At 36.3% G+C, this 12,951-nt stretch overlaps 1 protein-coding gene across 1 annotated transcript in view; it reads left to right on the top strand.

The window, feature by feature from the left end:
- Positions 1 to 12,951, top strand: part of CMC1 (C-X9-C motif containing 1) — a 98,385-nt gene that overhangs the window by 24,236 nt on the left and 61,198 nt on the right. The window contains exon 4 of the mRNA XM_030330129.1: positions 11,679 to 11,768. Coding sequence (XP_030185989.1) covers positions 11,679 to 11,768 — 90 coding nt within the window. The remainder of the gene's footprint in view (positions 1 to 11,678; positions 11,769 to 12,951) is intronic.

Here is a 12,951-nt window from a genome sequence, read left to right as displayed (position 1 = left end):
CAAAAGAAAGAAAGAACGAATGAATTGATAATCGTCTTTATTTTATACGGTGTTCCAGAGAAAATGAAGGAAAGGAAAGGTCCCCAGTTTATTGTTTAAATAATGTAACTGAGATACCAGAGCAATACAGAGGAAAGTCATAGGCAAATCTCAACATGAAGATGACTATAAAAATTCTAAATAAAATTTGAACATCCAAGACAGATGTGCTGTTAATTTCTGCTTACCATTTTTCTAAAGGACAGAGCCAGAAAAGAAGAGCTGCAGAGCTGTCCCTGTGATTGTGTACATAGAAATTGGAAGAGACAGTTGATAATTTATTAGAACTAATGAGAGTTAAGTAAGACTGTGTTGGGTTGTAAGAACAATATAAAAAATTCAGGTGAACCTATATAATAGCAGTAAATAATTACATGTTGCTTATGAAAAGGTTACCTTTACCAGTGTAAGTAAATCTAATAAAAGATCAACAGTGTCTTTAAGGAGAGAATTATAAAACTTTTTGTCTACTTAATTTCTGATAGTTGTGTGTTAAAATCACACAAAGTTGTGATAGTTGTGTGTTAAAATCATGAGAACAGATTTTTAAAAATGTTTTACAGCTAATCTATTCTAAATTGAGGTAAAATGTACAGTGAAATTTATAGATTGTGAGTTTTGTTAAATGTATACAACCCAATCAGGACATCCGCAAAAGAATATCCTTCTCAACTCCCATAGATAACCAGTGTTTTGTTTATCACCATAGATTTTTTTTCATGTTCTTGAATCATGTGGTAGGTACTTTTGCACCTGGCTTCTTGTTCTCAACAGAGTTTTTGAGATTCACCCACATTGAGTATATCAGTAGTTAATTCTTTTGCATTGCTAAATAATATTCAATTGGGCATTTAGGTTGTTTCCAATTTGGGGCTATTAGGAATGCTTCCATAAACAGACTTGCACAAGTCATTTTCTGGAAACATGTTGTCATTTGGGTTGGGTGAATGAATACCTAAGAGTGGAAAGTAGGAAAGTAGGTTAGGTGTATATTTCACTATAACTTAAGCAGTTTTCCAAAGAATTCATCTTTTCACACTCTTACCAGCAACATATGAAAGTTCCAGTAGCTCCACATTCTAATATTTGGTGTTGTATTTTTAATTTTAGTCATCCTAGTGGGTATGAAATAGTATCATGGGGTTCATTTGTATTTTTTCCATGACTAATGTTTTAAACAAACACCTGTTCATTTACTTATTTACAGTTTGTCTATATTTTCAAAGAGTCCATTCAAACCTTTTGTCCCTTTTGTACTGGGTGGTTTGTATTTTTGTAATTGATATGTAGGAGTTATTTATATATGCTAAATTCAAGTCCTTGTCAAATCTCTCTCTATAGATCTGTGTCTCTGTCTGTCTATATACTGTGAAAATTTTCTTCTGGTTTGTGGCTTGTCTTTTAATTTTCTTCACGGTGTTTTTTTTGATGAACAGCAGATTTTATATTTGATGAAATCAAATTTATCCTTTTTCCCTTTGTGTCTTTAAAATATTTTTGTCTACTCCGAGGAGTTGAAGTTTTTTGTTTTTGAGTTTTTGTTTGTTTGTTTGGTTGGCTTAATAGTTTTAGTTTTTATATTTAGGTTTGTGATCTGTGGCAAATTAACTTTTTTGGGTATTGTGAAGTAGGAGGTCAGATGGTTCAGACTGATTCTCTCCCCTCAGTGTTTATCTAGGTGTCTTTATCACCATTTGTTGAAAATAAAGTGACTGTATAAATGTGGAAGCATTTCTGGACTCTATTACATTAATCTATTTGTTTATCCAAATTCTCTCCAGTACTACACCACTTTGATTGCCCTAGCTTTGTAGTAAGACTTGAAATCAGGGAGTGGAAGTCATCCAAATTTGTTCTTCTGTTTTAATATTGTTTTGGTTATTCTCACTCCTTTTGTCTTATACATTTTTAAGCTTTTTAAAAAATTATAACTTTAGGGGTACCTGGGTGCTTCAGTCAGTTGAGCATCCAACTTGGGCTCAGGGCATAATCTCACTGTTGGTGGGTTTGAGACCCACGTCGGGCTCTGTGTTGACAGCTCAGAGCCTGGAGCCTGCTTGGGATTCTGTGTCTCCTCTCTCTGCCCCTCCCCTGCTTGTACTCTGTCTCACTCTGTCTCTCAAAAATAAATGTAAAAAGAAAATTTTAAAAAATAACATTATTTTATTTTGAAATAATTTATCAAGCTGTGAAAGATGACATTTTTCATGTAGTTTTTCTCCAGCTTTTCCTAATGCTATTTTCTCTCATAACCATAGTACAGGTCCTCACTGAGTATGATACTGCCTTCAGAAGAGCAAAAATTGGTATTGGAGGGAGAAAATAATCTTGTTGTTTTAATGTGCTGTTATGCATGCAGTGTTCCTGTGGTATTAACATATCATGGGGAGCATTAGCGATAAGAAAGGTCTAAAAAGGGCTCTTAGAATGAAAAAGTTGGGACACACAGCTATAATTAATTGTGCCTAAGAAACCCAGGAATTGACATTAGTATGCTAACTCAGGTACATATCTTAGTTGAACTATACCAAATTTTACATGTTGTGTGTGTATAGTTCTATGACATTTTATTACATATGAAGACGAAAGCAACCATGATCGCAATCAGCATACAGAACTGTTCTGTCACCACAAAGGAAACCCCTCATGTTTCCTTCTATAGTCATACTGCCTCCTCCACTCGTTCCTGGCAACCAATGATCTGTTTTCCATCACTCTAATTTGTCAATTTAAGTGGAATCATGTAATACGTAGCCCTTTGAGGTGGTCTTTTTTTCATTCAACATAATACCCTTGGGATCCATTCAAATTGCTGCTGCTGTTGCATGTTAGTAGTTCTTTGTTTTATTGCTGAGTAATTTTCCATTATGTTGATGAACTGGTATTCATTCACCCATTGAAGGACTTTTGGGTTAATTCCAAGTTTTGGCTATTACAAGTAAAGCCTCAGTGAACATGTGTATACAGGTTTTTGTGTGAACATCTTTTCGTTTCTCTGGGCTAAATCCTGAGGGGTGTGCTGGTCATATGGTAAATACATGTTTAACTTTATAAGAAACTACCTGATTATCTTTCAGAATGGCTGTGCAATTTAATGTTCCCACAGCAATGTATGAGAGATCCGGTTACTCTGCATCCTTGTTAGCACTTGGTGGTATTATTATTATTATTATTATTATTTTAGCCATCTTAATAGGTCTTTAATGATAACTTTTGTAACCTTAATTTGGATTTCCATAATGACTAATGATGTTGAGCATCTCTTCATATGCTTATTTGCCATACTTATATCTCCTATCTAGTGGTTGTTCAAGTCTTTTGCCCATTTCTAAATGGATTGTTTTCGTGCTGTTGGAGTTTACGGAAATCTTTATATATTTTGAATACAAGTCCTTTTTTAGATATGAGATTTGCAAATAATTTTTCCCATATGTGGCTTGTTTTTATCTTTCTAAAAGCAGTGTTTGTGGAGTGGAAGTTTTTAATTTGGATGAAGTAGAATTTATTCTTTTTCTCTTTTCTGAATCATGAGTTTGTGTCATATATAACTCTTTGATTAACTCTGGGTCATGAAGATTTTCTTCTGTAGTTTCTTATAGAATTTCTTTTTCTTTAACTTTTTATTTTGAAACAATTACAGACTCGCAGGAAGTTACAAAAAAAGTACTATATAGAGTCCTACATGCCCTTCATGCTACTTCCCACAATGCCTCTTGTATAATGGTAGTATAATATCAAAAGCAGGAAATTGAAGCCGGTACAATACTATTAACTGGACTATATACCTTTTCAATTTTCACCAGTTTTTATCTGTATATGCAATGTGTGTATATAGTTCTATGCAATTTTATTCTGTATTCCTGTTCCTATAAGGAAAGCATTCAGTGTTTTACCATTAAGTGTGATGTTAGTTATAGGGTTTTTGTAGGCACTCTATTAGGTTCCTTTCTGTTCCTAGTTTATTGAAAGTTTTGTTTGTTTTTAATGAATGGTATTGAATTTATTAAATGTTTTTTTCTGCTTCAATTGACGTGATTCATACGTTTTTCTTCTTTTCGACTATTAATCATATTGATTGATTTTCGGATAGTGAACCAGCTTCGTATCTTTGGAATAAACCCAACTTGATATGATGTATTTTTATTTTTCTGTATTCCTGGATTTGATTTACTAATATTTTGTTGAGAATTTTGAGTCTATATTCATGAGGACTATTGGTCTGTGTTTTATGTTTTTAATATTGCCTTTGCTTTTGATATCAGAGCAGTGCTGGTCTCATAAAATGTGCTAGGAAGAGACTAGAAATGGTGTTATTCTTTAAATATTTCATAGACTTTGTCAACGAGGACATTTGGGCCAGTTTTTTTTTTCCCCCCTAAAAAAACCAAAAACCTGGGGCGCCTGGGTGGCGCAGTCGGTTAAGCGTCCGACTTCAGCCAGGTCACGATCTCGCGGTGCGTGAGTTCGAGCCCCGCGTCGGGCTCTGGGCTGATGGCTCAGAGCCTGGAGCCTGTTTCCGATTCTGTGTCTCCCTCTCTCTCTGCCCCTCCCCCGTTCATGCTCTGTCTCTCTCTGTCCCAAAAATAAATAAACGTTGAAAAAAAAAATTAAAAAAAAAAAAACCAAAAACCTGAAACTCTTCAGTAATGATTATATCATTTGTTTCCCTTTTGCCATATTTACTGATTTCTGCTCCTATTTTTATTTATTTGCTTGTTTTAGGTTCTTTTTGATCTTTCTCTAGTTTTGTCAGATAGAAATGTAGAGTGTTGGTTTGAGACTTTTTTTTTTTTAGTTTATTTATTTTGAGAATGAGAACATGAGGTGGGGAGGAGCAGAGAGAGAGAGATTGGGAGAGAGAGAGAATTCAAAGCAGGCTCCTTGCTGTCAGGGCAGAGCCCAAGACAGGGCTCCATCTCACAAACCCAACTGTGAGATCATGACCTGAACTGAAATCAAGGGTCTGATGCTCAACTGACTGAGCCAGTGACTGAGCCACCCAGGTGCCCCAAGAGACTTTCTTTTTTTTTTTTTTTTTTTTTTAAATTTTTTTTTTCAATGTTTATTTATTTTTGGGACAGAGAGAGACAGCATGAACGGGGGAGGGTCAGGGAGAGAGGGAGACACAGAATCGGAAACAGGCTCCAGGCTCTGAGCCATCAGCCCAGAGCCCGACGCGGGGCTCGAACTCACGCACCGCGAGATCGTGACCTGGCTTAAGTCGGACGCTTAACCGACTGCGCCACCCAGGCGCCCCGAGACTTTCTTTTTTAATATGAGCATTTATTGCTATAGATTGCCTACAAGCACTGCTTTAGCTTTTAGTAAGTTTTGTTTTTATTTTCATTCAGGTCATTGTATTATTCTACTCTCCTTGATACTTCTTCAATCTAGGAATTCTTTAGAAGAGTGGTGTTTAATTTCCAACTGTTAGGAAATTTTTCCTGCTACTTTCTGTTCTTGGTATCTAGTTGATTCCATTATGGTCAGAGAAAATACTTTCAATTTGTTAATATTCCACCTGATTTATCTATAATGGTTTTTAATTTTTTTTTTTTTAGTGGTTGTAAAGATTATAGTGTATGTGTATAGTTTATCACAGTCTGTTAGCATGAACATTTTATCATGTAAGTGGAATATAGGTAATCTTGCTACCCCCAAAGTTTACTTTACCCTCTCCCCTTTATGGTATAGTCATTTTTTTTTTAATTTTTTTTTTTTTATTTTATATTTGAGAGAGAGAGGGAGAGAGACAGAGAGTGAGCAGGGGAGGGGCATAAAGATGGAAACGGAATCTGAAGCAGGCTCCAGGCCCCACGCTGTCAGCACAGAGCCTGATGCAGGGCTTGAACCCATGAACTGTGAGATCATGAGCATCCTGGTCTTGATTTTGGCTCAGGTCATGATCTCATGGTTCCTGATATCAAGCCCCTGTGTTGGGCTCCCCACTGACAGTAGGAAGCCTGCCTGGGATTCTGTCTTCCTCTCTGTCTCTGCCCCTCCCCCACTTGCACTCTCTCCTTCTCTCTCTCAAAATAAATAAACATTAAAAAAGAATATTTAAAACTCAAGGAAAGAATAGTTTCTGTTGCCTTTTCTTTGTTCCTGTTGTTCTGAGTTTCCTTTTGTTACCATATCCTTCCTGTCTGAATAACTTCCTTTAGCCATTGTTTGAGAATAGGTCTGCTGGCAAGAAATTACCTTAGCTTCTCTTCATCTCAGTTGTCTTTATTTCATCTTAAATCCTAAAAAAAAAAATCCTTTGTCATTTGAATCTTTGTTCTACTATATGTCTCTCCGATGCTTTGAAGATTTTTCTTTGCCTTTCATTTTCAGAAATTTTAGTATGATGTGTTTCTTAGGTTTTTAACTGTTTTTCTTGAATTAATAGGTTTATGTCTTTTGCCTCATTTAAAAAAATTTTTTTTAATATTTATTTTTAAGAGAGAGATAGAGAGACAGAGAAATGGAGCATGAGCAAGGGAGGGGCAGAGAGAGAGGGAGGCAGAGAATCTGAACCAGGCTGCATGCTGTCAGCACAGGGCCCGATGTGGGGCCGGAACTCACAAACCTTGAGATCATGACTTAAGCCAAGGACAGATGCTTAATCTGCCATCAGGCACCCCTCTTTTGCCTCATTTGGAAAGGTTTCAGCCATTATTTTTTCAAGTATTTTTTTTTAGCTCTGCATTCTTTTTTGTTTTTTTTCTCAGACTCTGGTAAAATAAGTGATAGACTTTTTTTTTTTTTTTAATTTCTTTTATTCTTTGTCCTGCAGGTTGCTGAGCCTTATTTAGCTCATTTTTTAAAAAGCTTTATTTTATTTTGTCATCTCCAGTGGAATTTTGTATATTAATGTTATATCTGGAAACCTTATTAGTTCTATAGCTTTTTTGTAGACTCTATTGGATTTTCTAGATAGATGATCTTTTATTTTTCTTACTCTGTTAGACTGTCTAGAATGTCAAGTATAATGCTGAGTAGAAGTGGCAAGAGCAGACTTCTTTATCTTGTTCCATATCTTAGGGGGAAAACATCTGCAAGTGGGTTTTTTTCTGTAGATGTTATTTATCATGTTCAGGAAGTTTCCTTCTGTTGCTACTTTACTGAGAGATTTTATTAGGAATGGATGTTAGATTTTTGTCAGATGTATGTTATGTGTCTGTTGTGATAACCGTATGTTTTTCCTTTTTTAGCTTTTTAATCTGATGAATTACATTTATCAATTTTTGAATGTTAAGTCAGTCTTGCAGTCCTGGAATAGACTTCATTTAGTCATGAAGTATTATCCTTTTTTATACTATTGGATTTTAAATTGCCACTCTTTTTTTTTTTTTTTTTTTTAAGATTTTTACATCTATGCTTATGATGGGATATTATAGATTTCTTTAATGTCTTTGCCTGGTTTTGGTATCTGGATAATGCTGGCCTCAGCAATTTTTTTAAGAGTGTATAGAATTGGTATTATTTCTTTTTTAAATGTTTGGTCAAATTCATGTGCAGCTATCTATGTCTGGAATTATTTTTTGGGAGAAGGCTTTTAACTACAGATTCAATTTCTTTTTTTTTTTTTTTAATGTTTATTTGTTTATTTATTGAAAGAGAGAGGGAGAAAGAGCAAGCCAGGGAGGGGCAGAGAGAGAGAGAGAGTGGGAGAGAAAAATCCAAGTAGGCTCTGCACTGTCAGCATAGTGTAAATGAAAGAAGGTTTTCCTTGCCTAAAAATTTGTAGCATCTTCCCATTGTTCTCAGGATAAAATTCAAACGCAGGGCTTGAACCCATGAACCGTGAGATCATGACCTGAGCTAAAACCAAGAATCCGATGCTTAAGGAGCTGAGCCACCCAGATGGCCTGATTCATTTTTTTTTAATCGATACAGGGCTGGAGTGGTTCTCTATCTATGTCTTCTTGAGTTAGCTTTGGTTGTTTGGTTGTTTGGTTGGTTAGTTTGGTTGTTTGGTTAATTTTATTGGCTTACATTTAAAGATTATTTGAGTACATTATCATTTAAAAATCATTGTTTTAGAGTTTATTTCAAGAGAGAGAGCCTGCTCCTGTGCACATGCAAGTGGGGGAGGGGCCGAGAGATGGGGGAGAGAGAGAATCCCAAGCGGGCTCCACAGTGTCAATGCAGAGCCTGACTTGGGGCTCGATCCCACGGACCATGAGATCATGACCTGAGCCAAAATCGAGAGTCAGATGCTCAACTGACTGAGCCACGCAAGCGCCCCCAAAATGTGTGTCATTTTTAATGTTTGTGATAGCTGTCTTTTCTTGGCTAGTGGTTTATCAATTTTAATAATCTTCTCAAAGCACCAGCTTTGGTTTCATTGCTCTTTATCATTTTGTTTATTTTCTATTTTATTTGTTTTGGCTTTGATCTTTATTATTTATTTTCTTTTGTTTGCTTTGTGTTTAGTTTGTTCTTTTTCTGGTTTCTCAAGGTGGAAGCTTAAGTCGTTGATTTAAGACCATTCTTCTTTTCCAATGTAGACTTGTAGTGCTACAGATTTTCCTCTCAGTACTGTTTTAACTGTCTCACACAAATTATGATATATTTTCACTTTCATTTATTTCAAAATAGTTTATTTCCCTTTTGATTGCTTCTTAGCTGCATGGGTTATTTAAAAGTGTGTCATTGGGGGGGGGGCGCGCCTGGGTGGCTCAGTCAGCTGACCGTCTGACTTTGGCTCAGGTTGTGACCTTGCAATTAGTGAGTGTGAGTGCTGTGTAGGGCTCTGTGCTGACAGCTCAGAGCCTGGAGCCTGCTTTGGATTCTGTGTCTCCCTCTCTCTCTCTCCGTCCCCCACTCATGCTCTGTCTCTCTCTCTCTCTCTCTCTCTCAAAAATAAATAAACATTAAAAAATTTTTTTAAAGTGTGTTACTTGGTTTCCAAATATTTGGAGATTATTAAGACATCCTTCTGTTACTGATTTCTAACTTAATTACGTTGGTGTCGGGGAACATACTTTGTAGGACTTGATTCTTTTAATTTATTGAGATATTTTTCATGGTCTAGACTATGGTTTATCTTGGTTAATATTCAGCTCTTATTAAGTGGAATATTCTATAAATGGGTCAAATTAATTAATGATATGGTTCAGATACTTTGTAGTTTTAACATGTAAATTTAAATTCATGTTTTATATTACATTTGTGCATCATGAGTTCATTTTTATTTTACCTGAGGATATTCTCTCTTACTTCTTGTGGCAGATTTTGTTTTACCAAGGTCACAACATTGGGCGCTTGGGTGGCTCAGTTGGTTAAGTGTCCAACTTCAGGTCATAATCTCTAATCTCGTGGTTTGTGGGTTTGTGCCCTGCATCAGGCTCTGCCCGGACAATGCAGAGCCTGCTTGGAATTCTCTCTCTCTGCCCCCGTCCTGTGCTCGCTTGCGGTCCTTCTCCTCTCTCTCCCTCTTTCTCTCTCTCTCAAAATAAACAAACTTAAAAAAAAAACAATTAAAAAAAAAGGTCACAACATTATCTTGCATTCCTCATGCTCTTCTGTAATGTGGCCTTGCAAGAAAGAATGGCGACCTAATTTCCCTGTGCTTGGGTATAGCCTGTCGTTGGCGACTCGATCAATGTAGTGCCTACCGTAGAAATGATAATGATGCTTCATGGCTTCTGTGACAGGGTCAGAAAGGTTAAACCTACAGCTTTCACGTGGTTTTCCTGAAACACTTACTCTCTAGACAATTCCTTTTCACATTCCTACCTCTCCTGACCTACCTGTTACTGTGCCAAGCCAAACCGAATGGAGAGGCCTTGTGTAGGTGCTGTAGTTTACAGTCCTCACTGGGCCCGTTTGTCAGCCAGTTCAGTCCAGATGTCAAATACACAAGTGAAGAAAGAGGTCCTCTTCGAAGTAGGTCTTCCAGACTCAGCTTTTGCAGCTGTTGAAGTCAATACCAGTCATTTGACTCTTCCTAGATGAGGTCCCAGATACTGTGAGGCAGAGGGGAGTCAGTTCTGCTTTTCCTTTCCAAATTACTAACCTGTAGGATCTCTCTCTATAACAAAATGTTTGTTTTATACCACTATGTTTGATTGGTGGCTTATCAGACAACAATACCCTTCTTTTCAGTAGGGTATGCGAGAGGTAAATGTTCCAGTCCCTTCATACCTGAACTTCATTCTTAATTGGTTTGGGGATTCTTGGTTATAAAATAATGCACTATCAGAACTTTGAGGTTACTTCTCCGTTGTCTTCATGCATCCATGGCTTGCCAGTGAAACATGATGTAAATCTGATGCCCATTCCACGGTGAGGGTAGTGTTTTCTCCCTTTTGAAGCTTTTCGGATTTTTGAGCTTCAGACATTTCAAAGTGCACGTAGGTAATCTTTGATTCATTTCTGTCTGAGGACTCACATCTGTTTATTTACCTCAGTATATTTACTTACTCTAAAATCTTTTTTTTTCTTTTTTTACTCTCTTCTCAAGATTTCGATTCTTATTGATTCATTACAGTTGGTTTCTCCCTTTCACTGTGTTGTCCATCAAATTTAGGTGATCCTCGGCTGTTTTATTGTTGATTTTGTTTGCTTTTTGACATGCCCTTTTACACTGTCTGCAGATTCTCTATCAGTTCGTAGCTGCCTGCATCCAGAGATTGTTAGGAATCACATAGTACCAGGGAAAGTGGAGGGGTTCCTGGTCTTCCTAGGTGTCGCTAGATACTGGGAAATTTTCTGATCCTTTGGGGATAGATACATGTATTTACTTCTTTTACCCATGGGTCTGGAGGCAGCAGAAGAGGTGATCCATTTGCTCCTACTGAGGTATTTCAACCAATTATGCTTTGGTTTTCTTCAGGGAAGTCTCTTGCTGCCCATGTTTGCTGCTTCGGTGCATGGAGCAGTACGTACTTTTGGCATCAGTTTTTTCCCTCGGAAAAACCTGTGGGTATATGATTACCTCCTTTAATCTGATCTCATCTGCCTTTTGTCTTTCAAAGAGATTCCTGATCATTTTGATTTTTCTGACGACACCGGCCCAAGCTACATCGGAGTAGCTTTTATTTTTCAGGACTCTCTATGAATTTAAGACACTGGTAGGACCCTGGAGCAGGTGTTCTGTCTATCATTTTAGTCTAATTGTGGTAGTTTTGTTTAAAATGCACAGAAATCTCACATGCTGTTTTTATGTGCACACGTAGTTCTACTTTTTCTTCTTCTGACGGTTCTTTCTTTCTTAGGCTACTCTTATTACCAGGTTGAGAATCTCTTAATCTTGGATCTCTTCATCTATCCTTGGATCTCACTATTGATAAAAATTCTCTTTTTGTGGATTGTATTAAAAAGCAAAATTATACTGTTTTAGTTTATGACTTTAATTTTGACAAGATTGCGTGGAATATGTTCTCAAATAAAGTGTTACAATATAGCTTGCAGAAATTTTTAGAAAGACACTGTCTATGTCCCACATTTTTTTCCGTTGTGTATAAGAAATATTTAGAATGATTTTTAGTGACGAAAATAGCCACAATTTTATGAGGTTTTAAGAGTCAGTTTTTAGTATGTTTGTATAGGCTTTTATTTTGAATAAACCAGAGTGCTTATTTCTTCCCTAAACTGGTGATTTAATTGAAACTTCACTATATTAAAGAAAGATCTTTTTTTTTTTCCAGAGCAGCATCTCAGACATGTCGAAAAGGATGTTTTGATCCCTAAAATAATGAGAGAGAAAGCCCGAGAGAGATGTTCTGAACAAGTTCAAGGTAAGATTCAAATATTCATATAAAGATCAAATACATTTTTTATAATATGATCTGAATTTAATCCTTAGCCTTAGAGTCAAATAGTCAATGAATTAATATGTATGAATTGTTTCTCACCCTTTCACTGAGATACCAATATTTCAGCTTTCAGAACTTCCAGACGGTGTTCAATTCATTTACAATTTAAAAATATTCTCCCAAATTACTAAGAAAAAATATTTTTTCCCAGAAGTACAGTTGTATGTAGAGAAAAACTTGGTATGAGTATTTTAGAGAAACAAGTTATTCTGGCGATTTTGATAGGGAAAGAAGAAACATCAAATGTAACATGTACCTGTTTTTTCTTCATCAACATATTCACACAGACATATATATTCTAAGATGATTTTCTTTGAGGTCATTGTCTATTATTGAATTGTTAATGGAATCCCAGTATTACTTACAATGAGGCCGGGTTTTTTTTGTTTTTGTTTTTATTTTTACTTCTCTGTATTTTACATCTCTGAGTGAAAGATATTTCTGTAAATGCATGCACTAGGCACCCACACGCACATATTTTCTTTGGAAAATGTTTCTTAACGTGAATTATTCCTGTATTCTATAAATCTAGAGCTAATTGTTGATTAATATATAACATTTAGTGAAAAAATGTAAACGGAGCAGAAGGTGAAAAATGAGACCACAAATGGTGGGTAATTAGAAAAGCAGACGCAGTATTACTGCAGAAATGCCCTTTTAAGAAATTCTACCTCATGGAATGGCCATCTAAAGGAAGTAGCAAAGTTCTGCTGATGTAGACTGTTTTTCTGGCCGCGGAGCCACTTTTCCCTGTAGTCTCTTCCTCCTTGAGGGACCTCAGTGATTCTTTGTGAGGACGATGGGCTGCAGTTCCATAGCAAGTTTTTCGACAGGAGAGCCAGGCTCTGTCACCTGTGTTTCGGGACTGTGTCAACAACGTTTGGATGCTGGGAACATTTCTGTCCCTTTGATGCTCTTCTTTGAGAATGACCTTTGGAATCGATGGGAGCAGTGATAGAGTAATTTCTCAGAGCGGACCTTGTGTGATGATCATTTCTGTTTCTTAAATGACTTCCTATGACCTATTCCAGTTTGAGAGCCATTCATAAATTAGAATTAAATTAAATCCATCCATAAATAAGTATATTATCAATAAGTTGATAGT

This window comes from Lynx canadensis, chromosome C2 (assembly GCF_007474595.2).
Source record: "Lynx canadensis isolate LIC74 chromosome C2, mLynCan4.pri.v2, whole genome shotgun sequence".
Classification (NCBI taxonomy): Eukaryota; Metazoa; Chordata; class Mammalia; order Carnivora; family Felidae; genus Lynx; species Lynx canadensis.
The sequence above is the reverse complement of the archived record's forward strand: the minus strand, read 5'-3'. Positions and strand labels throughout refer to the sequence as shown.